The 26,429-nt window shown below is 41.3% G+C and overlaps 1 protein-coding gene and 1 long non-coding RNA gene across 2 annotated transcripts in view; both read right to left on the bottom strand.

The window, feature by feature from the left end:
• rnpepl1 (arginyl aminopeptidase like 1) overlaps positions 1 to 22,636 on the bottom strand; it is a 47,512-nt gene extending 24,876 nt beyond the window's left edge. The window contains exons 1-3 of the mRNA XM_014161944.3: positions 21,211 to 22,636; positions 8,908 to 9,048; positions 1,080 to 1,231 (exon numbers count right to left, since the gene is read on the bottom strand). Of these exons, the coding sequence (XP_014017419.1) occupies positions 1,080 to 1,231; positions 8,908 to 9,048; positions 21,211 to 21,672 (755 nt within the window). The 5' untranslated portion in view covers positions 21,673 to 22,636. The remainder of the gene's footprint in view (positions 1 to 1,079; positions 1,232 to 8,907; positions 9,049 to 21,210) is intronic.
• Positions 10,025 to 21,199, bottom strand: LOC106580653 (uncharacterized). Its single transcript, XR_001322933.3, has 3 exons — positions 11,014 to 21,199; positions 10,270 to 10,834; positions 10,025 to 10,151 (listed from the first exon to the last, which is right to left on the bottom strand). It is a non-coding gene; the product is annotated as an uncharacterized LOC106580653 (long non-coding RNA).
• Positions 22,637 to 26,429: the final 3,793 nt, after the last annotated feature.

Here is a 26,429-nt window from a genome sequence, read left to right as displayed (position 1 = left end):
GGTAGGTCCTTCCCAGTTTCGGACCGTTTGCTTCCATTTGGTTCCAAGTGAGGTGAAACATTTCCCCTATAGATAGATAATAAAAATGACATGCTAGTTGGGTGATTCCACGCCAGCCCACTCTGGAAATGTGATGTACTTGTAGAGTTTATCTTTTTAAACAATATGTCTAAAAATGAACAAAATCAAAACGGGTAGTTGAGATGTTCCTATTTTTAAAAAGTTGAATACATTTACGTGAAACATTTCAGGATCTAGACATACTCCATATTTTAGAGCACACTATAAGGAGTATAATGACTCCAAGATGTTGTCTGTATCAGGTACGGTTCACAGATCATAGGGTCTTACAGGAGGCATGTATAGGTCTAAAATGCCACTTACATCGTGATTTAAAAAAAAATAATGGTTTGTGATACAGATGTAAAAAGCATATTGAACATCCTTCCTCCCAATTAAGTTTTTATGTGAGAATTGCCAGAACAATCTGAGATACCAAAAATATTTCCCGTCCACGCTGGCGTGGAATCGGCCCCTTGCATGTGAAAATCTCATGTGATGCTGCTGATTATGTCACTATGGCAACTATGTGAAGGTCTGGACATTGACACATGATAATATGTAGAAGTATAGCACCAGTACAGGGGCGTCAAACTCAAGTCCTGGAGTGCCACAGTGTCAGCTGGATGTTGTTCTTTCCTTTATATTGGTGTCCGATTTAGACCTCGGAAACAATGGTGTGTGGACTTCCTCGCTAATCAATGACTTAATTTATCAATTAAAGGTAAGGGAGGAACAACAACCAACAGTAACTGCAGGCCTCAAGGTCTGGAGTTAGACACATTCATGACAAAGGTTGCATCACAATAATATCTCTAATACATTATCTTTCTCCTGAAGTCTACACTCCTCATTCACTACTTCTCAGAAATCTTAAAGCTTTGAATTGGTGGAGGCATTGGCTAGTTGGAGTGTCCACTATATATACCAGTCATTTCCTTTCAAATCAGTGAAGGGATGGGAAATACTGTTGCTTTAATATTCATGTACTGGACCTAGGTCAGGTCACTCCCACTGACCTGGGGCCGATGTCGACGTGCTGCAGGTCTCCTGCCACCAGTGCCACCAGGTAGGCTGGGACGGGGTACTCCATGGAGAACTGGAACACCCTGTCCTGCTTGGAGTAGGCACTACGGGAGGCACTCATCAACACCGTCACACCTTCCGGCACCTGCACACACACACAAACAGGCTCACAGACATGTATGTACACACACAGACATGTACGTACACACGCTCGCACAGAAACATATTATGAAACTCATTTTGACAAAGGGAGATTATGTTATGTTAAAGCAGGAGTTTCACAGGAAAAGGGGTGCTAACGAGACTACAGAAGGGAAAGTGATATGTAGATGGTGAAAAGCAGAGTGAGATTAAAGAAACAGTGGTGTACTTCTATAAAAGCCATTTTATTTAGACAAAACAGATTAAAATGGAGAGAAACCAAGACAGAGGGTGAGAGCAAATAAACCAGATTAAGATTACAGCAAAATGAGATTAACGGGGTGGAAGGGAGATTATAACAAGAGATTAGCATTGAGAATTATATTAAAACGCCAAGTGAGAGTTACAGTATTTTTTTTCCTTTATTGAACTTTTACTTATTTAGGGAAACCCATTGAGACCAGTGTCTCATTTACAATGGCGCCCTGAGGACAACAATACAACAAATACAAAAATTATCAGCAAAAATGTAATGAACTACAAATGACAGAATCAACACTACAGTTTGAAACACCACAAATACAATTATTTACATTCAATCAAAAACAGTGCGGTGAATGAGAATGAAAAACGTAGAGAGAGACAGGCAGACAGAGACAGATCAATGCAAAGCTGATATCACAGAGCCAAGGTTTTCTTCCCAGTGATATAGTGGTAAAAAAAAGGAGATTGACCACCCCAGTGGCCCACCAACAAATTCTTAGATTTGTTAGGTCGTCTCTGAATATATTGATCATTTTGACCAAGGTGCACACCGACAGCAAGACTCAATCTCACCGGAGAAAGCATCAGAGCGAGTGAAACAGTGCCCCTCCGTCTTAGTATGTGTAGCCCATGTATCTGATGTCGTCAGATGCATTGGCTACAGATACTAAGACAGAAGGGTAACGTTTGCCTCGCTCAAGGCTTTCTCTGGTGAAATAGATTCAGCCTCTTGCGAATTCAAGGACAATTATGAAACACAGAGAGACACAAATAAGAAATTATTTTATACTTAAATGATTATTCTTAAGTTTTGGAGAAACCTGGTTTCCCTTGGCATTCATCAATACACACCACTTTGTTGGCTGAATTTCATTACACTTATGGTATTTGTAATACAGTTGAAGTCGGAAGTTTACATACACTTAGGTTGGAGTCATTAAAACTCATTTTTCAACCACTCCACAAATTTCTTTTTAACAAACTGTAGTTTTGGCAAGTTGGTTAGGACATCTACTTTGTGCATGACAAGTAATTTTTCCAACAATTGTTTACAAACAGATTATCTGACTTATAATTCACTGCATGGCAATTCCAGTGGGTCAGAAGTTCACATACACTAAGTTGACTGTGCCTTTAAACAGCTTGGAACATTCCAGAAAATTATGTCATGGCTTTAGAAGCTTCTTTTAGGCTAATTGACATGATTTGAGTCAATTGGAGGTGTACCTGTTGATGTGTTTCAAGGCCTACCTTCAAACTCAGTGCCTCTTTGTTTGACATCATGAGAAAATCAAAAGAAATCAGCCAAGACCTCAGAAAAAAACTTAGACCTCCACAAGTCTGGATCATCCAATTTCCAAATGCCAGGTACCACGTTCATCTGTACAAACAATAGTACACAAGTATAAACACAATGGCACCACGCAGCCATCATACCGCTCAGGAAGGAGACGCGTTCTGTCTCCTAGAGATGAACATACTTTGGTGCGAACAGTGCAAATCAATCCCAGAACAACAGGATAGGACCTTGTGGAGATGCTGGAGGAAACAGGTACAAAGTATCTATATCCACAGTAAAACGAGTCCTATATCGACATAACCTGAAAGGCCACTCAGTAAGGAAGAAGCCACTGCTCCAAAACCGCCACAAAAAAGCCAGACTACGGTTTGCAACTGCACATGGGACAAAGATTGTACTTTTTGGAGAAACGTCCTCTGGTCGGATGAAACAAAAATAGAACTGTTTGGCCATAATGACCATCGTTATGTTTGGAGGAAAAAGGGGGATGCTTGCAAGCCGAAGAACACCATCCCAACCGTGAAGCATGGGGGTGGCAGCATCATGTTGTGGGGGTGCTTTGCTGCATAGATGGCATCATGAGGAGGGAAATTATGTGGATATATTGAAGCAACATCTCAAGACAAAGTTTGGTCGCAAATGGGTCTTCCAAATGGACAATGACCCCAAGCATACTTCCAAAGTTGTGGCAAAATGGCTTAAGGACAACAAAGTCAAGGTATTGGAGTGGCCATCACAAAGCCCTAACCTCAATCCTATAGAATATTTGTGGGCAGAACTGAAAAAGCGTGTGCGAGCAAGGAGGCCTACAAACCTGACTCAGTTACACCAGCTCTGTCAGGAGGAATGGGCCAAAATTTACCCAACTAATTGTGGGAAGCTTGTGGAAGGATACCCGAAACATTTGACCCAAGTTAAACAATTTAAAGGCAATGCTACCAAATACGAATTCAGTGTATGTAAACTTCTGACCCACTGGGAATGTGATGAAAGAAATTAAAGCTGAAATAAAATATTTCTCTACTGTTATTGAGACATTTCACATTCTTAAAATAAAAGTAGTGATCCTATCTGACCTAAGAAAGGGAATTTTTACTAGGATTAAATGTCAGGAATTGTGAAAAACTGAGTTTAAATGTATTTGGCTAAGATGTATGTAAACTTCCGACTTCAACTGTAGATGTCCCTTTCCATTCAAATGGCAGGTGCACAGTGCACTGTTCGAATGCTGGACTTATTTTGGAGTAGATGAACATGAGCAGGTAATCTACTTATCCTGTTTGGGATATGGGGCAGTATTTTCACGCCCGATTTAATCTGGTTATTACTCCTGCCCAGAAACTAGAATATGCATATAATTATTTGATTTGGATAGAAAACACCCTAAAGTTTCTAAAACTGTTTGAATGGTGTCTGTGAGTATAACAGAACTCATATGGCAGGCCAAAACCTTAGAAGATTCTATATGCGAAGTGCCCTGTCTGACCATTTCTTGGCCTTCTGTAGCCTCTTTATCGAAAATACAGGATCTCTGCTGTAACGTGACATTTTCTACGGCTCCCATAAGGCGCCAGAACGTGGAATGATAACTCTGCAGTTCCTGGGCGAAAAACAGTAGGGGTTTTGGAAAGTGGTCGTTCTGAGAACAATGACACTGGCGCACGCGTGCATGAGACGACGTCTCCCGGTTGGAATATTATCGCTATTTTACGAGAAAAATTGCATAAAAATTGATTTTAAACAGCGTGTGACATGCTTCGAAGTACGGTAATGGAATATTTTGAAATATTTTGTCACGATATGCGCCAGCGCGTCACCCTTCGGATAGTGTCTTGAACGCAAGAACAAAACGCAGCTATTTGGATATAACTATGGATTATTTGGAACCAAAACAACATTGGGTGTTGAAGTAGAAGTCCTGGGAGTGCATTCTGACGAAAAACAGCAAAGGTAATCCAATTTTTCTTATAGTAAATCTGAGTTTGGTGAGTGCCAAACTTGGTGGGTGTCAAAATAGCTAGCCATGATGGCCGGGCTATCTACTCAGAATATTGCAATATGTGCTTTCACCGAAAAGCTATTTTAAAATCGGACACCGCGATTGCATAAAGGAGTTCTGTATCTATAATTCTTAAAATAATTGTTATGTTTTTTGTGAACGTTTATCGTGAGTAATTTAGTAAATTCACCGGAAGTTTTCGGTGGGTATGCTAGTTCTGAACAAAACATGCTAATGTAAAAAGCTGGTTTTTGATATAAATATGAACTTGATTGAACAAAACATGCATGTATTGTATAACATAATGTCCTAGGAGTGTCATCTGATGAAGATCAAAGGTTAGTGCTGCATTTAGCTGTGGTTTTGGTTTTTGTGATATTATATGCTAGCTTGAAAAATGGGTGTGTGATTATTTCTGGCTGGGTACTCTCCTGACATAATCTAATGTTTTGCTTTCGTTGTAAAGCCTTTTTGAAATCGGACAATGTGGTTAGATAAAGGAGAGTCTTGTCTTTAAAATGGTGTAAAATAGTCATATGTTTGAAAAATTGAAGTTTTTGCATTTTTGAGGTATTTGTAATTCGCGCCATGCTCTACCATTGGATATTGGTGAGGCGTTCCGCTAGCGGCACATCTAGATGTAAGAGGTTAACCTACTTTTTGAAGTGATTTGTTTGACAATCAGATGAAAGCATCATGACTGGTTGTCTTCATAACTAATTAAAAGGAAATACATTTTTACAGTTAAATTACAGGTTTTTAGTATAAAGCCCATAAAAATTGTGCGCACACATAAGAGGTCCCATTAAAAGAATAATTTGCACTTTGGATAGTTCTTTCAAGTTGTTGATGTGTGCAAGGGTCCCTGGTTCGAGCCCGGGTTGGGGCGAAGAGAGGGACGGAACCTACACTGTTACATTGATGCTGTTGACCCGGATCATTGGTTGCTGCGGAAAAGGAGGAGGTCAAAGGGGGGGTGAGTGTAACCGATGTGAAATAGCTAGTTAGTTAGCGGTGGTGCGCGCTAATAGCATTTCAATCAGTGACGTCACTCGCTCTGAGACTTGAAGTAGGGTTTCCCCTTGCGTTGCAAGGGCCGCGGCTTTTGTGGCGCGATGGGTAACGATGCGTCGGTGGGTGTCAGTTGTTGATGTGTGCAAGGGTCCCTGGTTCGAGCCCGGGTTAGGGCGAAGAGAGGGACGGAACCTACACTGTTACACTATATCTGAGTGTTTAATCCCTTTTCTGTCCCTCAAGTTTTTTAGCGGATTTGAATCGGGATTTGGTATCCCCGGGCCAGATCAATTTAAGGGTATATGCATGGAATTTTATCCGACTCAATTGATCTCGAAACCCACATGGTTAAATGTGAGAAAAAAAACTTAACTCTTCATTGATTGATTTAATTCCTACTAATAACCTCCATAAATATTTGTCTAGTGGAGTATTTTCATATAATCTCAGTGATCATTGTCCCATAGTATGGTATTAGATACGAAACAGCTACATACTAATCCTCATTTAATTAAGAAGAGACATTTTAAAAAGATTCTACATGTTCTACTCTGATTTAGCCACTGTCTACTGTATTCCTGACCTCGAGTTGGGTCTAGAAAATGTATCCTCCATATTTATTCCTCTGGAAGATAAACATGCCCCTTTTAAACAATTCAGAGTCAAAGATAGATTGAACCTTTGGTTTTCTTTGGAATTATCTGTGCTCATTCAGAAGAGAAATCAGGCCTGGGCCAAAGCAAAGAAAACTGACTGTAGTGAACTGACTGTAGTGAACTGGCAATCTTTCAGACAATTGACAAAGCTAAATCAAGCTTATTTTTAAGCTCACTCTCTGACTCCGCTGGTGATCCTTCTAAATTTTGGAAAACAGTAAATGCACTGAAGAGTACAAATTCCTCTTCTTACCTGCCTAAGCAAGTTCTGTCTGACTCTGGCATCATAACTAAGAAGAAAGAGATAAAATCATGATTTTAAAAGCATAACTTATCTCGGCAGGCTTTCTATTTGAGAGAAACGGTGGTGTAGTTGACTCTAGGTCAGTCAATCGACTGCTCTACCCTCTGCCAGCCTCTACTAGATGGTTCAACGGTTAACCTGTCAACTTCTAGTAAATCTTTGTTTTCATTTCAACAATTTACTATCTGTGATGTGCTAGATGCCTTGCTTAAGATTGATGTAAAAAAAATCCGCTGAAGCTGATAAGCTTGATCCAATTTTGCTGCAACTCTCTGCCCCCAATTGATTAATCATTAACCAATGTTTTTTACCTGACGATTATATCTGGTACTATCCCCAAGGTTTGGAAGGCGGCCTATATACTCCCCCTTCACAAAAAGGTGCTGACCTCTGTGACCTAATCGGCCTATTTCTAAACTTTCTTACCCAGCTAAAATATTAGAATCTTTGATTAATTCTCAGCTAAGATCTTTCTTATCTTTGAAATGTATTGTAAATGTACATCAGTTGGGTTTTAGACCAGATCTCTGTTGCATCCCTAGTTTTAAATGTGGTTTTAGTTTTAACTGTATGGATAAAAGAAACATTGTGCTGCCCTCGATACTGTTGATCCCTCACCGCTAATTCAGAGGCTTTCCTTAAATGGCCTAGAACAGACTGCATGTAACTGGTTTAAAAATTACTTGACAGATAGAACTCAATGTATATCTACTTACGGCGTTAAATCAGGTTTCCTGGATATTACGAAAGGTGTCCCACAGGGGTCAATTCTGGGTCCTGTACTTTTACATTAACAATATCAACTTGTCTGTAAAAAACAATGTACCTGCACTTGTATGCCGATTCCATTCCTTTACTTTAGCTTTGTGCATTGTTGTGAAATAGTTAGATATTAGTTGTTAGATATTACTGCACTGTTGGAGCTAGAAACGTAAGTACTTTGCTTCACCCGCAATAACATCTGCTAAACACATGTATGTGACCAATATAATTTGATTTGATGCCGATGATAGTGTTGTGTATGCTATTGCTCCCACAGTTTACCAGGCTCCATCTGAACTATAGTCTGCCTTCATTGTATTACAGAACTGACCGGAAATTAGTACTGAATACAGGTAAAACTAAGTATATGTTCTCTACAGAGCATACAAATAATTCTGATGATTGAAGCATATGTACTTTGGATGGTGTCCATATTGATCATGTCCGTGCTTACAAATATCTGGGCATCTGGATAGATGAAAAGCTGTCTTTTAAAATGCATATTGGTGAGTTAGTTAAGAAGCTGAGAATAATAATGTGCTTCTTCTATAGAAATAGGTCCTGCCTCTCGCTAAATAATAGAAAGCGGATTATTCAGTCGACGTTTCTATCGGTCCTAGACTATGGCGACGTCATCTATATGAATGCAGCTGCCACTTCATTAAAGCCGTTAGATGCAGTTTATCGTAGTGCACTGTGCTTTATTACAGGTGACAGTTTTAGTACTCATCACTGCATTCTCTACCAGAAAGTTGGTTGGCCCTCTTTGATGTCACGTAGATAGATACATTGCTATGTTTTCATGTATAAAGCCCTTTTACAAAAAGTCCCACTGTACCTAGCATCATTACTAAACTTTAGACATAAGGAGTTACCACACCTGGTCTCAGGGAAGGCCAACTCTGGATATTCTTTTGGTCTCTACTGAGGTAGGTAAATCAGCTTTCGTGCACCTTACTTGTCGAACAATCTTTTTTTTATTTTTATTATTTGATATTCTGGTGCCTCTAGGGCAATTCAGAAAGCTAATTGAGGACCTTATGATGAATGTGTTTTATGACTTTTTTTCTTTCTGCTTGCATTTTGTATTTATATTTTGATGTGTGTATTTTCAGTAATTTCTGTAATTCAGGGCTCATCGGTAAAAGAGACCTTGGTTTCAGCTCCTGATAAAATAAAGGTTAAATAAACAATATCTACATCAACACAACCCAGGTTTGAGAGGTGACTTGCCCTGACAGTAGCGGTGTAGGTGCTCTTGACAGCCGATGTGTATTACATTAACATTTTAAACACACAGGTTTATGTTATGTTAATATCAAAACAATAGGGTCAGGTTTCTCTGGAAACTGGCACTAGAGGTGTGACAGTTGACACTCACTCTGACAGTAGCGGTGTAGGTGCTCTTGACAGCGGGGGTGTCGAAGCAGGGGAAGAAGGATCGGTTGCAGACAGAGTGGCCCTGAGTGAAGACTAGCGGGCGAGTCTGACCACACGTCAGCTCTGCGTCCAGCCACCAGATCTAGAGGGACCAGGAACCAATCAGAAACATGAATTTGTTAAACTTAAAGTGATCGTACACTGTCAAAGTCAATATTTGGTCGAACGTTGAGATGTGTCCAAATTCCAAGCTTTGTGTATTTCCAGCTATATACTGAAAATATAGACACCGAATTAAATCAGGAAATTAGACTACAAGCCTATCTTCCCATTTCATTTGGCATATAGCTCAATGCAACAGATGCCGTGCAACATGGACATGTATCAACATTAGACCACTTCTGATGTCTGAAAATGCGTGACAGACTTTGATTTTAGAGTGAACTGTCCCTTTAAAGAGGCATTGCAGACGACATTAAGAAAATTGTAAATTATGGGTTCTAGGCTGACTACATTGCAGAAGCATGCAAGATCTCACAATCCTTGATAGGTATTTAACATGATAGACATGGTGCACAACCATTCTGGCGGCGAAGGCAAGGGTGGGCAGTTTCCCCACACTCATTCACAACAAACAAACCTCCTGCACGTTGAGTTCAATAACTACAGACCGATGTATGGTGCGATGCTGGAGGAACCATCGAATATGAGTAGCCAACAGAGTAATATGAGAATAATGCGATTGCTGAATTTATGTAGTGATTCAAAACTAAGTGTTTTGATAACTTTCAAATGTAGTAACAGGTCCCTGTAGAATAAACAACCCTTTACATAAAACCATAGAAGCAGTGTTCTGCTAATATAACAATGTGCACCTTTCATATTTCATTGTCATTCCCAGCCGATAGAGATACTGTGCCTATCCACATTTTGTCTCATGATAATGGGGCTACCTTGGCAAACATGTCAGAGTGGTCATACAGTACCTTCGTGTGTGGTGTACCATATACAACAGGAGTTCCCTGATCCTAGTGCACAATACACAAGGTTTCTCCCTCCCCATAATGACTGATATCAACCAATTCAATCATTTTAAAAAAAGACAATGCAAGTAAAAGTTGTGTCTAGTAAAATGTTTATGGTTAGTGCCAGGTTTCTCTCCATTCAGACACATCAGGATCAAGCCCCGTCTGGACTTCATCACATCATCTTAGAAGTCTCCATGTACTGGCTCCATACATGTTTCTGTGAACACATACACACATAGGTCACTGTTCTATTACCAATGGCAGTTAGGGATAGGTGATATCTGACACACAAACAGGTACTATGTTGAAGTTTGAACAGGTCAGACTAAACCTACCTAATTCTGTTCTCCCCATTGAGGTGAGGTCATTGCCAGAGCCCTATTGATGGGCATAGCAGCAAAGATCAGCTCCTAGTCCCTCATCAAAGATACTGGTCGGTCACACACAAACACACACAGAGCACTGATTACATTATAAATGGTGGTTATGAGTAGCCTGGGGGAACCAACCTGATGGCAGATATTATTAAATGTGAAGTGAGATAGAATGGTGAACACAGCAATCAGGCTGGTTCCACCAGGCTAGGTTGTGTCCTGGACATTATATGCATCTATGTCAGTTTACATAAATTACGTTTCACAATTGTTTTATCAAATGTATCAAAGTAATTTAGTGGGTTACCTTGTGTATTTGTACAAATAATGAGCCTATAAAAGCTCTTGCCGCTGAAAGGTGAAGGGTGCTGTTGCAAACATGTGGCTGAGTTCATAAGAACGCTCACAGCGAGGGCATGTCAGCATGATGCTGATAAGGGCCCACTTGCTTGTCTTCAGCTGTAACTGGAAATCTCTCGAACCACTGCAGCAGGCAATCTCATGAGGTGGTGTTGACTGCAAGGGCCTGTAACAGGGTGATATAATAGACAGCCAAGTGATGAATTGTTTTTTGTTCTAAAGAAAGGATAACGCCTTTTGCTAATGCACTCCACAACCAAAATGACTCTACTGGTTGTTTCTGCTTGGCTGGGGAATTAGCTTACTAGTTTATCAAGCTAAGAATTTTCACATAACACACATTACCTGTTGTTGTTTATGAAGCCGTCTGTGCCATCAGGGCAGTATCTCCTGTCACTATTAGAGGCCTCATGATGGCATGTCCTTTTCATAAGAGTCAAGGGAGACTGGCAACAACATAGGAGGTGTCACAAGGGTACTTGTGTCGCATGACACACTTTTATTCTGAGGTCTTGCCTGACAAGCTGTGAAAATAGCAAGTGAACAGTGGATGAAATAATTTTTTGGAGGTCCCTAAACCATTCCAATCACATTGCTGGACATGTTATGATAGCCAACTTTGCTCCTTTTGGTAGGTCCCAGCATCCGTTCATGGCCAGGGGATCAGTTTGGCACCCAACTGTGCACTTGGTCTAACAGAAAAACAGGGTCAAAGATTGTTATCGTCCCTCAATTATAAACATGATTACGTTATTTCTTAAGCTGCGGTTGAAAGCTAATTCTATGCTTTACAGATGTAGACAGACTGGCTCCAGATTGGATTAGATTCAGGCCGGTGACGGTGCTAGCGATGATAGTGATAATGATTCTCAAAATATGCAAAGCAAGATGCATAACCAGCAGTCTATGGTCTAGCTACCGGTATACTCACTTTTCAGTCTCAAACGGCTGTGATCCTTTGATTTGAACGGTCTGGTGGCGATGAAACAATGGCATCCCATCCAATGAGGAGGTTCATTTATCTGGCCCAGGTTACCCCGGTGGGAGGAGTTTGACCCGGGTGAAAAGTGATTGCATTCATTTCAGAACCGGGCTGCCTCCCGGGCATTATAATAAATGTCTGACTCATATCGATGCCACATAGGCCGTTTCAAAAGGGATTAGTTGCTTTTTAGGGGCAGTTGCTCTTAAAAACTTTTTTAGGATGGTGGTTAGCTTTCTTGTCTGGAATTGGGCCAGTTAATGTAGCCATGGCATGACTAAACCAGTGTTGTGTTTGTACAGACAACAGAGCAATAAATGGAAGAAGGGAGTCGTGCAGGAAAAAGGAGAGGGATGTGAGAGAAAAGATCGACATTTTGAACAAAAACTAACAAACAAGACAAAAGCAAATGGATTAGACTGCAGTCACATACAGAAAACTGATAAATAACCCAATGTCAAAACACAGTATTAAAGTGTCCAAATCAATAACCAATATGCAGAAATAGTTTGTGATAAAACTAACACAGCTCAAAAACCAGACGGAATCTGGGAATAATGGGTACATCACTTTTCAGCTGTGCTAACATAATTCAAAAGGGTTTTCTAATGATCAATTAGCCTTATAAAATGATAAACTTGGATTAGCTAACACAACATGCCATTGGAACACAGGAGTGATGGTTGTTGATAATACGCCTATGTAGATATTCCATTAACAAATAAATCAGCCTTTTCCAGCTACAATAGTCATTTACAACATTAACAATGTCTACACTGTATTTCTGATCAATGTGATGTTATTTTAATGGACCAAAAAATTTGCTTTCTTTCAAAAACAAGGACATTTCTAAGTGACCCCAAACTTTTTAGCTGTAGTGAATATAAATGTATATATTTTTTATTACAAATATTTGGTGACCAATCACAAGTGGGGCACCGCCCCTAATGGGTGGCCCGCCGGTGGAGCAAACACCCAAAATCTTTGCCTCCTGTTATATTGATTTCAATATGATATCCATGGAAGGGATTAACACTTACCACGTTGGCAACCCACTTGAATCAAAATGCAACCCTAAGCACACAGCCAAGACAATGCAGGAGTGGCTTCGGGACATGTCTCTGAATGTCCTTGAGTGGCCCAGCCAGAGCCCAGACTTGAACCCGATTGAACATCTCTGAAGAGACCTGAAAATAGCCGTGCAGCGACGTTCCCCATCCAACCTGATAAAGCTTGAGAGGATCTGTAGAGAAGGATGGGAGAAACTCCCCAAATACAGTTGTGCCAAGCTTGAAGCGTCATACCGAAGAAGACTCGGGGCTGTAATCGCTGCCAAAGGTGCTTCAAGAAATTACTGAGTAAATTGTCTGAATACTTATGTAAATGTGATAGTTTTTATATTTAATAAATTAGCAAACATTTCTAAAATCCTGTTTTTGCTTTGTCATTATGGGGTATTGAGTGTAGATTGATGAGGGAAAAAAATAAACAATTGAATCTATTTTAGAATAAGATTGTAACCTAACAAAATGTGGGGGAAAAATCCAGGGGTCTGAATACTTTCCGAAGGCACTGTAGGTGTTTTTATGCTGTTGTTCAAAAGTGAAATAGGTGTATTCATGCTGTTTTTCAAACGCACATATCGGTTTTATATAAGTAGTTCGAAAACTTGGCATCATATTTCTGTCATGCTGCTTTGTTGATAATTCCAACCAATTCAGCCAATCAGTGGCCGCCACTGGCATCTTTTTAATTGTATTTTTAAATCATCACTGTATGTGTTAATTTCATGAAAATAACTCCAAACATATATGTTTTATAATTTATTTCCCTGAGCCTCCTTTTGCCATTGAAATGCTCAGTCTAAACATGTGGGCGTGTTGATGCATATTTAAATATATTCATATACACACAGCCCTGATTGGCGGATAGGATCATAGACACTAGAGAGCCTACCCCGCTTACCCCTTCAAAGTAGGAGAAAACACATATGCAATTTCAGTGTTATTTCAACCTTATAGTGTGGAAATATCATCACTGGTTAATAATTTTTACATCACTGGTTAGAAGAGAATTTGTTGAAGACAGATGGAGATTCTGGGAGGCTGCTGAAATGGGGCAGAAACAAATCAGTTGCTATGTTACTTTACTTCAACGAATTACGACCCGGCATAGGATTTCAACACTGACTAGTGTTGGCTGTTATTTAGGTGATAGTTTGAACCTGAAATCGGTGTATTGTCGTGCGGCTATCGGCTTTTATACAGAGAGTGCCCAAAATTTTCTGTGCCATTTTGAACTTAAAAAATTAGAACGGCGTTCTAAGTCCTGCCAAGGACAGATGCGTACAAAATCAACAGTATCAAACCAAATATACAGTTGAAGTCGGAAGTTTACATACACTTAGGTTGGAGTCATTAAAACTAGTTTTTCAACCAGTCCACAAATTTCTTGTTAACAAACTATAGTTTTGGCAAGTCGGTTAGGACATCTACTTTGTGCATGACACAAGTCATTTTTCCAACAATTGTTTACAGACAGATTATTTCACTTATAATTCACTGTATCACAATTCTAGTGGGTCAGAAGTTTACATACACTAAGTTGACTGTGCTTTTAGACCTCCACAAGTCTGGTTCATCCTTGGGAGCAATTTCCAAACGCCTGAAGGTACCACATTGATCTGTACAAACTATAGTATGCAAGTATAAACACCATGGGACCACACAGCCATCATACCGCTCAGTAAGGAGACCCATTCTGTCTCCTAGAGATGAACGTACTTTGGTGCGGAAAGTGCAAATCAATCCCAGAACAGCAAAGGACCTTGTGCCTTGTGAAGATGCTGGAGGAAACAGGTATAGAATTATCTATATCTACAGTAAAACGAGTCCTATATCGACATAACCTGAAAGGCCGCTCAGCAAGGAAGAAGCCATTGCTCCAAAACCGCCATAAAAAAAAGCCAGACTACAGTTTGCAACTGCACATGGGGACAAAGATCGTACTTTTTGGAGAAACGTCCTCTGGTCTGATGAAACCAAAATATAACTGTTTGGCCATAATGACCATCGTTATGTTTGGAGGAAAAAGGGGGAGGCTTGCAAGCCGAAGAACACCATCCCAACTGTGAAGCACGGGGGTGGCAGCATCATGTTGTGGGGGTGCTTTGCTGCAGGAGGGAGTGGTGCACTTCACAAAATAGATGGCATCATGAGGGAAATTATGTGGGTATATTGAAGAACATCTCAAGACATCAGTCAGGATGTTAAAGCTTGGTCGCAAATGGGTCTTCCAAATGGACAATGACCCCAAGCATACTTCCAAAGTTGTGGCAAAATGGCTTAAGGACAACAAAGTCAAGGTATTGGAGTGGCCATCACAAAGCCCAGACCACAATCCCATATAAAATGTGTGGGCAGAACTGAAAAAGTGTGTGCGAGCAAGGAGGCCTACAAACCTGACTCAGTTACACCAGCTCTGTTTAGAGGAATGGGCCAAAATTCAACCAACTTATTGTGAGAAGCTTGTGGAAGGCTACTCTAAATGTTTGACCCAAGTTAAACAATTTAAAAGGCAATTCTACCAAATACTAATTGAGTGTATGTAAACTTCTGACCTACTGGGAATGTGATGAAAGATATTAAAGCTGAAATAAATCATTCTACTATTATTCAGACATTTCAAATTCTTAAAATAAAGTGGTGATCCTATCTGACCTAAGAAATTGAATTTTTACTAGGATTAACTGTCAGGAATTGTGAAAAACTGAGTTTAAATGTATTTGGCTAAGATGTATGTAAACTTCCGACTTCAACTGTATGAATCTGTTTAAAGCAATCAATTCAATATACTCGTGATGACTAAAAACTTTTATAAAGAAGCAAAAAATTGCGTAATTCCACAACATTTTATGTGGTAAAAATGTGAGCTTGTAATGTAGTAACTGTCCACATTGGGCAAATTGGTGTAATATAAAATAATGAATGTACCACAAGCAGACATTAACTGAAAGACGATCCCCAGCGATTACCCACGATGTTAACTAACAATTGAATTCAATAATTCATTGTTTGAGACGACAGTACAACCATCAAGATTAGGGATGCACGATATATCGGTAAGCATATCAGAATCGGCCGACATTAGCTGAAAATGCCAACATCGGCATGGGCCCAATGTCTAGTAGAGGTCGACCGATTATGGTTTTTCACCACCGATACCGATTACTGGATGACCCCCCCCCCCAAAAAAAAGATTAATCGGCCAATTTTTTTTATTCCTTTATTTGTAATAATGACAATTACAACAATACTGAATGAACACTGATTTTAACTTAATATAATAGATCAATAAAATCAATTTAGCCTCAAATAAATAATGAAACATGTTCAATTTGCTTTAAATAATGCAAAAACAAGTTGTTGGAGAAGAAAGTAAGTGCAATATGTGCCATGTAAAAAAGCTAACGTTTAAGTTCCTTGCTCAGAACATGAGAACATATGAAAGCTGGTGGTTCCTTTTAACATGAGTCTTCAATATTCCCAGGTAAGATGTTTTAGGTTGAAGTTATTATAGGAATTATAGGACTATTTCTCTCTATATGATTTGTATTCCCTGTGGCTCAGTTGGTAGAGCATGGTGTGTGCAACGCCAGGGTTGTGGGTTCAATTCCCAGTACAACAAAAAAATGCATGACATGCATTCACTACTGTAAGTCGCTCTGGATAAGAGTGTCTGCTAAATGACTAAAATGTAAATTTAAAATGTATTTCATATACCTTTGACTATTGGATGTTCTTATAGGCACTTTATTATTGCCAGTGTAACAGTATAGCTTCCGTCCCTCTCCTCGCTCCTACCTGGGCTTGAACCAGGAACACATCGGCAACAGCCACCCTCGATGCAGCGTTACCCATGCAGAGTAAGGGAAACAACTACTCCAAGTCTCAGAGTGAGTGACGTTTGAAACGCTATTAGTGAGCACCCGGCTAACTAGCTAACCATTTCACATCGGTTACACCAGCCTAATCTCATGAATAGATAGGCTTGAACTCATAAACAGCGCAATGCATTGCGATGGGCTGCTGGCAAAACGCACGAAAGTGCTATTTTGAATGAACGCTTACGAGCCTGCTGGTGCCTACCACCGCTCAGTAAGACTGCTCTATCAAATCATAGACTTAATTATAACATAAAAACACACAGAAACACGAACCTTAGGTCATTAATATGGTCGAATCCGGAAACTATCATCTCAAAAACAAAACGTTATTCCTGTTACATTGCACAATCTTCAATGTTATATCATAATTACGTAAAATTCTGGCAAATTAGTTCGCAACGAGCCAGGCGGCCCAAACTGTTGCATATACCCTGACTGCGTGCAATGAATGCAAAATGACACAATTTCATCTGGTTAATATTGCCTGCTAACCTGGATTTCTTTTAGCTAAATATGCAGGTTTAAAAATATATACTTCTGAGTATTGATTTTAAGAAAGGCATTGATGTTTATGGTTGGGTACAGTCGTGCAACGATTGTGCTTTTTTTGCAAATGCGCTTTTGTTAAATCATCCCCGTTTGGCGAAGTCGGCTGTCTTTGTTAGGAAGAAATAGTCTTCACAGTTCGCAAAGAGCCAGGCGGCCCAAACTGCTGCATATACCCTGACTCTGTTTGCAAGAGAAGTGACACACTTTCCCTAGTTAAAAGAAATTCATGTTAGCAGGCAATATTAACTAAATATGCAGGTTTCAAAATATATACCTGTGTATTGATTTTAATTAAGGCATTGATGTTTATGGTTGGAGCAACGTGTTCCTAAGCGATTATATGCAACGCAGGACAGGCTAGATAAACTAGTAATATCATCAACCATGTGTAGTTAACTAGTGAAGATGATTGATTGTTTGTTTTTATAAGATAAGTTTAATGCTAGCTAGCAACTTACCTTGGCTTCTTACTGCATTCGCGTAACAGGCAGGCTCCTCGTGGAGTGCAATGTAAAGCAGGTGGTTAGAGCATTGGACTAGTTAACCGTAAGGTTGCAAGATTGAATCCCTGAGCTGACAAGGTAAAAATCTGTCGTTCTGCCCCTGAACAAGGCAGTTAACCCACCGTTCCTAGGCCGTCATTGAAAATAAGAATGTGTTCTTAACTGACTTGCCCAGTTAAATAAAGGTCTAAAAAATAAAATAAAAATCGGACAAATCGGCGTCCAAAAATATCGATTTCCGATTGTTATGAAAACTTGAAATCAGCCCTAATTAATCGGCCATTCCAATTAATCGGTCGACCTCTAATGTCTAGTTTAACGCCGATGTGCAAAACCGATGTCAAAGCTGACGTGCATACCTATATAACATAGGTAGATGACGTAATGACTCCACGAAAAATATAGCTCCACACGTGCAACACAGCATTCCAAACCTAGCCCACAATTTCTGCTGTGTGGATCAAGCAGTAAACAAGTCAAGCAGTCATTTGAAAGAGTAAGAAAATTTCAGCGAGACAACTCAAAGTTGAAATCCATTATCGCCAAGATAATATAATTCATTGCCCTTGACAATCAACCATTCTCTGACGTGAATGATGTTGGCTTTCGCCGACTGGTCGAGCACCTCGAGCCCCGGTACACACTACCAAGTAGGCGCTATTTTTCAGATGTTGCCCTACCGGAAATACACAGTATTGTTGAAACGCACATCCGTGAGCTTCTTGCTATGGGCGTCACTGCTATTAGCGTCACTGCTATTAGCTTCACGACTGACATTTGGACCAGTGATGTCAGCCCCATGAGCACGCTGACAACTGGCTCGAGAAATAAGCTCATCAACTGCATCAGACGTAATACCCTCTGTCATGGCATTGAAACACCTGCTCAACAAAACCCCACTGTCTATGTCGGAAATTAACTTGGAAAAGTACTCTACTAGAGGCTGTGAACAAGCAATTCGGTGGCATACTCTCTGAGCTTCTACTGTGTCGCCACCATGCTTGATGCTAGGTACAAGGACCGCTACTTCGATGCAGACAAGAAACATGGTTTACGTGAAATGTTAGACACAGCTGGACAAGATGGAAAGGGACACAGTGACAGTGCGCATGAGAAAGAAAGGCCACAGACAGACAAAGCTGAAACTTCACTGCTTGATATGTATGATGAAATCCTGGTTGAGAATGAACCGACTGAACAACGAAACAGCACAGCAAGTAAGTAAAATAAATAGGTTTTGATTATGTTTTACTGGCAATGGGGACATACGTAAATTCCAACAAAATAACTTTTTGGTCAGTGTGTGTGTGTGTATGTTTCAACTATTTAACTGTACTCGAATGCTTAAAAGGCCGCTAAAATTGTAAACATCGGTCATCGGTATCAGATTTTTTGGCAAGGAACATATTGGATATATCGGTATCGGCCAAAAATGTCATATCGGTGCATCCCTAATCAAGATTAATTGTCAGATCCAACAGCAGATCTCTTAGTTTCGTGGGTCCTGGAACTAGTATCTCTGTTTCGTCCGAGTTTAAAAGTAAACTCGGACAAAACAGAGATGCTTGTTCTAGGTCCCAAGAAACAAAGAGATCTGCTGTTGGATCTGACAATTAATCTTGATGGTTGTACAGTCATCTAAAAAAAACTGTGAAGGCCCTCGGTGTTACTCTGGACAATGATCTCTCTATTGACGAAACTATCAATATTTCATGGACAGCTTTTTTCAAATTTTGTAACATTGCAAAAATCTAAAACTTTTTGTCCAAAAATTATGCAGAAAAGCTAATCCATGCTTTTTTCACTTCTAGATTAGACTACTGCAATGCTCTACTCTTCGGCTACCCGGATAAAGCACTAAATAAAATTCAGTTAGTGCTAAACACGGCTGCTAGAATCCTGAACAGAAGCAAAACATTTCTAAGCAAACAGCTGGAGGCAGGGCTTTCTCCTATATAGCTCCATTTTTATGGAATGGTCTGCCTATCCATGTGAGAGACGCAGACTCGATCTCGACCATTAAGTCTTTCCTGAAGAATCATCTATTCAGTAGGTCCTATGATTGAGTGTAGTCTGGCCCAGGGGTGCAAGGTGAACGGCAAGGCACTGGAGCGACGAACTGCCCTTGCTGTCTCTACCTGGCCTGCTGAGTCACTCACTGGCTTTCTAGTGCTCTTCCATGCCGTCCCTAGGAGGGGTGCGTCACTTGAGTGGCTTGAGTCACAGACATGATCTTCCTGTCCGGTTTTGCCCCCCCCCTTGGGCTCGTGCAGTGGAGGAGATCTTTGTGGGCTATACTCAGCCTTGTCTCAGGATAGTACGTTTGTGGTCTGTTGATATCCCTCTAGTGGTGTGGGGGCTTGTGCTTTGGCAAAGTGGATGGGGTTATATCCTGCCTGGTTGGCCCTGTCCGGGGGTATCGTCGGACGGGACCAGTTTCCCCCGACCCACCCCTGGTCTCAGTCTCCAGTATCTATGCTGCAATAGTCTATTTGCCAGAGGGCTAGGGTCAGTCTGTTATATCTGGTGTAATTCTCCTTTCTTATCTGGTGTCCTGTGTGAATTTAAGTATGCTTCCTTTAATTCTCTCTCTCCCCTCCCGGAGGACCTGAGCCCTAGGACTACCTGGCCTGATGACTCCTGGCTTTCCCCAGTCCACCTGGGTGTGCTGCTGCTCTAGTTTCAACTGTTCTGCCTGCAGCTAGGGAACCCTGACCATGACCTGTTCACCGGACGTGCTAGGCTGGGTTTCTGTATAGCACTTTGACCTCTGCTGATGTAAAAAGGGCTTTATAAACAAATGATTAAATTTGATGGATTGTGTTAGTCAAAGTATGATACTATATTTGGGCTTGAAGTGGGAAATCCGAAGCCGGGACCTGGAATTTTTTTATGTGTCAATGTCGTGACATTTTACTTGAAAATGTACATAATCCATTGGATATGAAAAGCCTGCCAGCAGCCTACCTACTAAAGGTTGCGCCTTGTCCATTACAATGTAGAAAAACACATGCATCTTATGGAAGATGCCAATACTTTGGAGATAACAATAAATGGCAAAGCAAAGTTATCCTAAAATGCTTATGACAAATCCAGCTCCAGAACCAGCCTAGCCAGATGGCTAATCTTTTGAATACGGTGTTGTAAAAAACAAAAAAAACAATAAGTTTAGGAAGATAGCTGTCAGTTCCCTATTTGTAGATGTTTCTCCACTCCACGTGGAAATCACCATGAAGTTCTTTCCCCACCCCAATTCGTGAATATGTATAAGTAGCCTACTTTATTCTTTGGAAGTCGAACCTAAACAAGCATTTCCGTTCTAGGGCAAAAATGACGTTGAAATAGGGGCGGCATTGCCCTCTGGTGGGCGCCTTTAAAATATGACAATGAAGCACAGTAAATTAAGCATACTCATTAAATTGTTTAAAAAAAAATAATGACATCTATTGCTTACTTAGTGAGCCTTACTACTTTAACAATGGAGAGTTTAAAAATGCTCCTAAGTTACATTTAACCGTGCGCTCTAGACTGTGCAGTAGCCTGAACCTTTAAAGTGACCTTACCGCAGGACCGTCTGTCGTTGTGTAGCGAACGGTGATCTGGAAAGCCCGATGCGGTCGTATCACATAGGCTGGGAGGCTGATATTCAGCGAAGATCCATAGTCTGTGAATGGGTCTACCCGATAGGTGAGCGACGGGGAAATGTCCTGGGCACCGGTGGTGCCAGGCACCTTGCAGTCTATGGAATGAATTAGCAAGGATGGGTGAGTGTCCAAAACCAAAGTCTGCACTCCTGGTTGGAGAGCCACAAGTTCCAGGACTTGCCACCCAGTGATCTCCTTTACTGCAAAGTTGAGGCGGAGGTCGAGATGGAAGTGGCGAAGCTTGAAGCAGTGGAAGTTGGACGCAGAGGCGATGTCGACAAGGCGACACTGACCCAGACCTTGACCGCCCTCACACGACTTGCTAGGCACTGTGAGCACTTTGCGGCAGCAACACAGTGTCGGACGCTGGAATTGGGCCATTATAACCTCCAGGGAGGAATAAATGACCGCGCAAAAAGGAACAACAACCGTAGTTGAAGCGTATAAAATGTGGAAATTAGCTAGATATGTCAGCTCCAGAGTAGCTGCCACATAGCTAATGAGCTAGCTGCCGACATGTTACTTTGTAGAAAAGGGCCTTTGGTTGGGCAACTACTTCCAGAGTGACATTACGAACAAAAAACATTAGAAAAAAAGTGTTTCAGAAAAGGACATCAAAACAAAAACAATATGTAAAATCCATCGGGACCGAAGTTGAACGAGTTCTGCATTTCCAAGTCTTAGACTTACGCAAAGAGAGAAGATTCTGGGCGACTGTTAGACAGACTTGTGAGAAACAATGTAGCGCGAATAAATAAAAAGAAAAGGGTGAACATACTGAAGAGGGGAAAAGTTTAAATGAAAGGAGTTTGGGCTATGTGACTCCCGTAGAAAACAGGAAGTAAAAAAAAAAAACTGGGAGGAAATATTTGAGACAGGAAAGTTTTAAAGCTGTAGAATGTAGGGGGGCGCTACAGAGACGAGAGTGGACTCAGCAAGGTAACCTATACATAGCAACATGTAGCTTAATTAGCCTTAGCATCAGCTCTAACGCGACGTTAACAAAACGCATATATTTCTGTAGCCTTCTTCCACGGAGCGAATAGTCATTGAATGTAAAACAAATTGGCGTTGCACAAGTGACATGCATTATGCAGGAAACTGCGTGAAACTGATACATATTTCACACTCATGGCAGAGAAAGGTAGCCAGCCATAGTGTAAATGTGATACTTTATATCAATGGGTATCCGTTTGCATAGCCGGAAACCACCATCCCCTGAGAGTAGTTACAATGTATAACCTTTATTCGTAATTGTTTCCTCGTTGCCGTGGATATGTTGTTGGTGTCCTTGGCTTGCGCTCAGCGGTTTGTAGGGGGCAAGCGGGGGGAGGGGTGTTCCCGACCCGGAATTCTACAGGAGGACGATGGAGGGGATGCCGCCGTGCGCATGACGACAAACGTGCAGTTGCTCCGCGTGAACCAGATGATGCCCCAGTTTCTCCACAATCCACATTCAAGCCCATGTTTGCACTAGCAGTTCTGGGGGGGGGGGGGGGGGCAGTGCCCCTATGACAATTTTGGACCCCCTTGTGGCCCCCCTAAATGTGGAGTATGACATAATTTTTACATAACACATTTTTGTTATCGTTCTTTTTTTACATCCTATATTAGACAGTGGCAACAGGGAACATGGTCTTTTGTGAAGAAAACGATATGACAACAATAACATCTAATGTAACTGGCCCCTCTAACAGTACAACTGGCCCCAGCTTGTTTTTCTGCAAACCTACAAAGGCCTCCTTACTGTCCCTAGAATTTCTAAGCAAACAGCTGGAGGCAGGGCTTTCTCCTATAGAGCTCAATTTTTATGGAATGGCCTGCCTATCCATGTGAGAGACGCAGACTCGGTCTCAACCTTTAAGTCTCTATTGAAGACTCATCTCTTCAGTAGGTCCTATGATTGAGTGTAGTCTGGCCCAGGAGTGTGAAGGTGAACGGAAAGGCACTGGAGCAACGAACCGCCCTTGCTGTTTCTGCCTGGCTGGTTCCCCTCTCTCCACTGGGATTCTCTGCCTCAAACCCTATTACAGGGGCTGAGTCACTGGCTTACTTGTGCTCTTCCATGCCGTCCCTAGGAGGGGTGTGCCACTTGAGTGGGTTGAGTCACTGACGTGATCTTCCTGTCTGGGTTGGCGCGCCCCCTTGGGTTCATGCCGTGGGGGAGATCTTCGTGGGCTATACTCGGCCTTGTCTCAGGATAGTACGTTGGTGGTTGAAGATATCCCTCTAGTGGTGTGGGGGCTGTGCTTTGGCAAAGTGGGTGGGGTTATATCCTGCCTATTTTGCCCTGTCCGGGGGGTATCGTCTCCCGACCCCTCCTATCTCAGCCTCCAGTATTTATGCTGCAATAGTTTATGTGTCGGGTGGCTAGGGTCAGTCTGTTATATATGGAGAATTTCTCCTGTCTTATCCGGTGTCCTGTGTGAATTTCAGTTTTTGCTCTCTCTCTGAGACCTAGGACCATGCCTCAGGACTACTTGGCATGATGACTCCTTGCTGTCCATCTGGTCGTGCTGCTGCTCCAGTTTCAACTGTTCTGCCTGCGGCTACGGAACCCTGACCTGTTCACTGGACGTGCTACCTTGTCCCAGACCTGCTGTTTTCAACTCTCTAGAGACAGCAGGAGTGGTAAAGATACTCTGAATGATCGGCTATGAAAAGCCAACTGACGTTTACTCCTGAGGCACAACCACTGTGATTATTATTATTTGACCCTGCTGGTCATCTATGAACATTTGAACATCTTAGCCATGTTCTCCACCCGGCACAGCCGGAAAAGGACTGGCCACCCCTCATAGCCTGGTTCCTCTCTAGGTTTCTTCCTAGGTTCCTGCCTTTCTAGGGAGTTTTTCCTAGCCACCGTGCTTCTACACCTGCATTGCTTGCTGTTTGGGGTTTTAGGCTGGGTTTCTGTATAGCACTTTGTGACATCCGCTGATGTAAGAAGGGCTTTATAAATACATTTGATTGATATTTATCTCAAGTTTTGTGCACAAATTCTTTTGCATCCCTGTTTGTGAGCATTTCTCATTTGCCAAGATCTATCCACCTGACAGGTGTGGCATCTCAAGAGCTGATTAAACAGCATGATCATTTCACAGGTGTACCTTGTGCTTGGGACAATAAAAGGCCACTTAAGCAGTTTTGTCACACAACACGATGCCAACATAGTTGGCAGTACGTCCAACTGGCCTCAACGCCTCAGATCATGTGTAACCACGCCAGCCCAGGACCTCTCAAGTGGGTGGGCCTACCTATACCCTATACCCATCCATGGCTTCACCCCTGCACGGTCATGTGAAATCCATAGATTAGGGCCTAATGAATTTATTTCAATTGACTGATGTCCTCATAAGAACTCAGTACAATCGTTGAAATTGTTGCATGTTGCGTTTATATATTTTTTCAGTATACATCAAACATGGATACAGGCACAACTGTCTTCACCGGCATAATGAATGAGGCACCAAATATTCTGGACATTCCTCGCAAAATATTTCTTCCAGCACTTGGGCTTTTGTTGCATTGCATGCACTATCACAACAGCTATTCATCACTTGATTTACGAAAATTCCTTGATGGATCAAATGATGATGTGTGAAAATATGGCGTAACTAATCAGCTTGACACCAAATGCACATCCAACAAGTATTATGGATAATTATTGAAGAACCACATTAATGACAGTATCAATTTATCTTTAAGCATCAAGGTAAGGTGAGGGGGGCCAAACTTCCTGCCATTCAGGACCTCTATACCAGGCGGTGTCAGAGGAAGGCCCAAAAAATTGCCAAAGACTCCAGCCACCCTAGTCATAGACTGTTCTCTCTGCTACCGCACGGCAAGCAGTACCGGAGCGCCAAGCCTAGGTCCAAAAGGCTTCTTAACAGCTTCTACCCCCAAGCCATGAGACTCCTGAACAGCTAATCAAGTGGCTACCTGGACTATTTGCATTGTCCCCCACCCCCCACTTTTACACTGCTGCTACTTTCTGTTTATTATCCATGCATAGTCACATATTTGTTATTTTGCTTATTTTTTATTTTATTTATTTTTTACTTCAGTTCATTTTAGTAAATACTTTAACATTTTTTTACTTAACTGCATTGTTGGTTGAGGACTTGTAAGCATTTCACTGTAAGGTCTACACCTGTTGTATTCGGAGCATGTGACAAATACGATTTGATTCTTTCGGTTAGAAGCATTCAATTTTGCAATCACATTTATTATTTTGGATTTGTGTGCCCATTAACGTTTTTTCACCCTGTAACATAAGGAGACACAATGTTATCTAGTTACACTGCATTTCTGAGATCTCTAAACAAAAAACTGTCCGTCAGCTAGATCCAGGATTCTTACAGGGTTCAATGTCTTATTTAACTGATTAATGCTTGATATATGATATAATGACATCTTACACTGACGTAAATGCAAGGACAGAAAAGTAATGTTTTATGTCACATGATTTTGGAGATATCCATTAAGACATCAACCATCATAATGGGTTAAACAGGTTTTAAATCAACTCGGGAATTTGATTGAATATAGCTATTGATTGTGTGTGTGCATTTGTGTTGTCAGTATTAATGTGTGTGCATGTTATGTGTGTGTGTGAGCAAATGTCTGTGTATTGGAGTGTCTGTGTGAGTGTGCATCAGCGTTATACGATCGAGGACGGGGCAGTTGCCATACCAAGTAGTGATGCAGCCAGTCAAGATGCTAACAGTGGTGCAGCTGTAGAACGTTTTGAGGAGAAAGAGGCGCTGTCACGCCTTCATGACTGCGTGTGGACCATTTTAAGCCCTTAGAGAAACTTGAAGCTCTCGCCCTGCTCCACTGCAGCCCTGTCGATGTGGATGGGGCATACTCGTTTCCTGGAGTCCACGATCAGCTCCTGGCTCTTACTGACGTTGAGGGAGAGGTTTTTGTCCTGGCACAACACTACCAGGTCACTGTCTGTAAACAGCGGCATAGGCAGAAATTGCTGTGTGGCTGGGCATAAGTAAAAGTGACTGGGTCAACATTTTCCAGCAAAAATACCCTGACATATTTACGTGAACATTTTTGCAATCAAATAGCATAATTTAACACATAACACAAGATACATTTTACATTTACATCAGACGCTCTTATCC

The sequence above is a fragment of the Salmo salar genome, chromosome 20, assembly GCF_965601325.2.
Source record: "Salmo salar chromosome 20, fSalSal1, whole genome shotgun sequence".
Taxonomy (NCBI): domain Eukaryota; kingdom Metazoa; phylum Chordata; class Actinopteri; order Salmoniformes; family Salmonidae; genus Salmo; species Salmo salar.
This window is presented reverse-complemented; position numbering and strand designations above follow the sequence as displayed.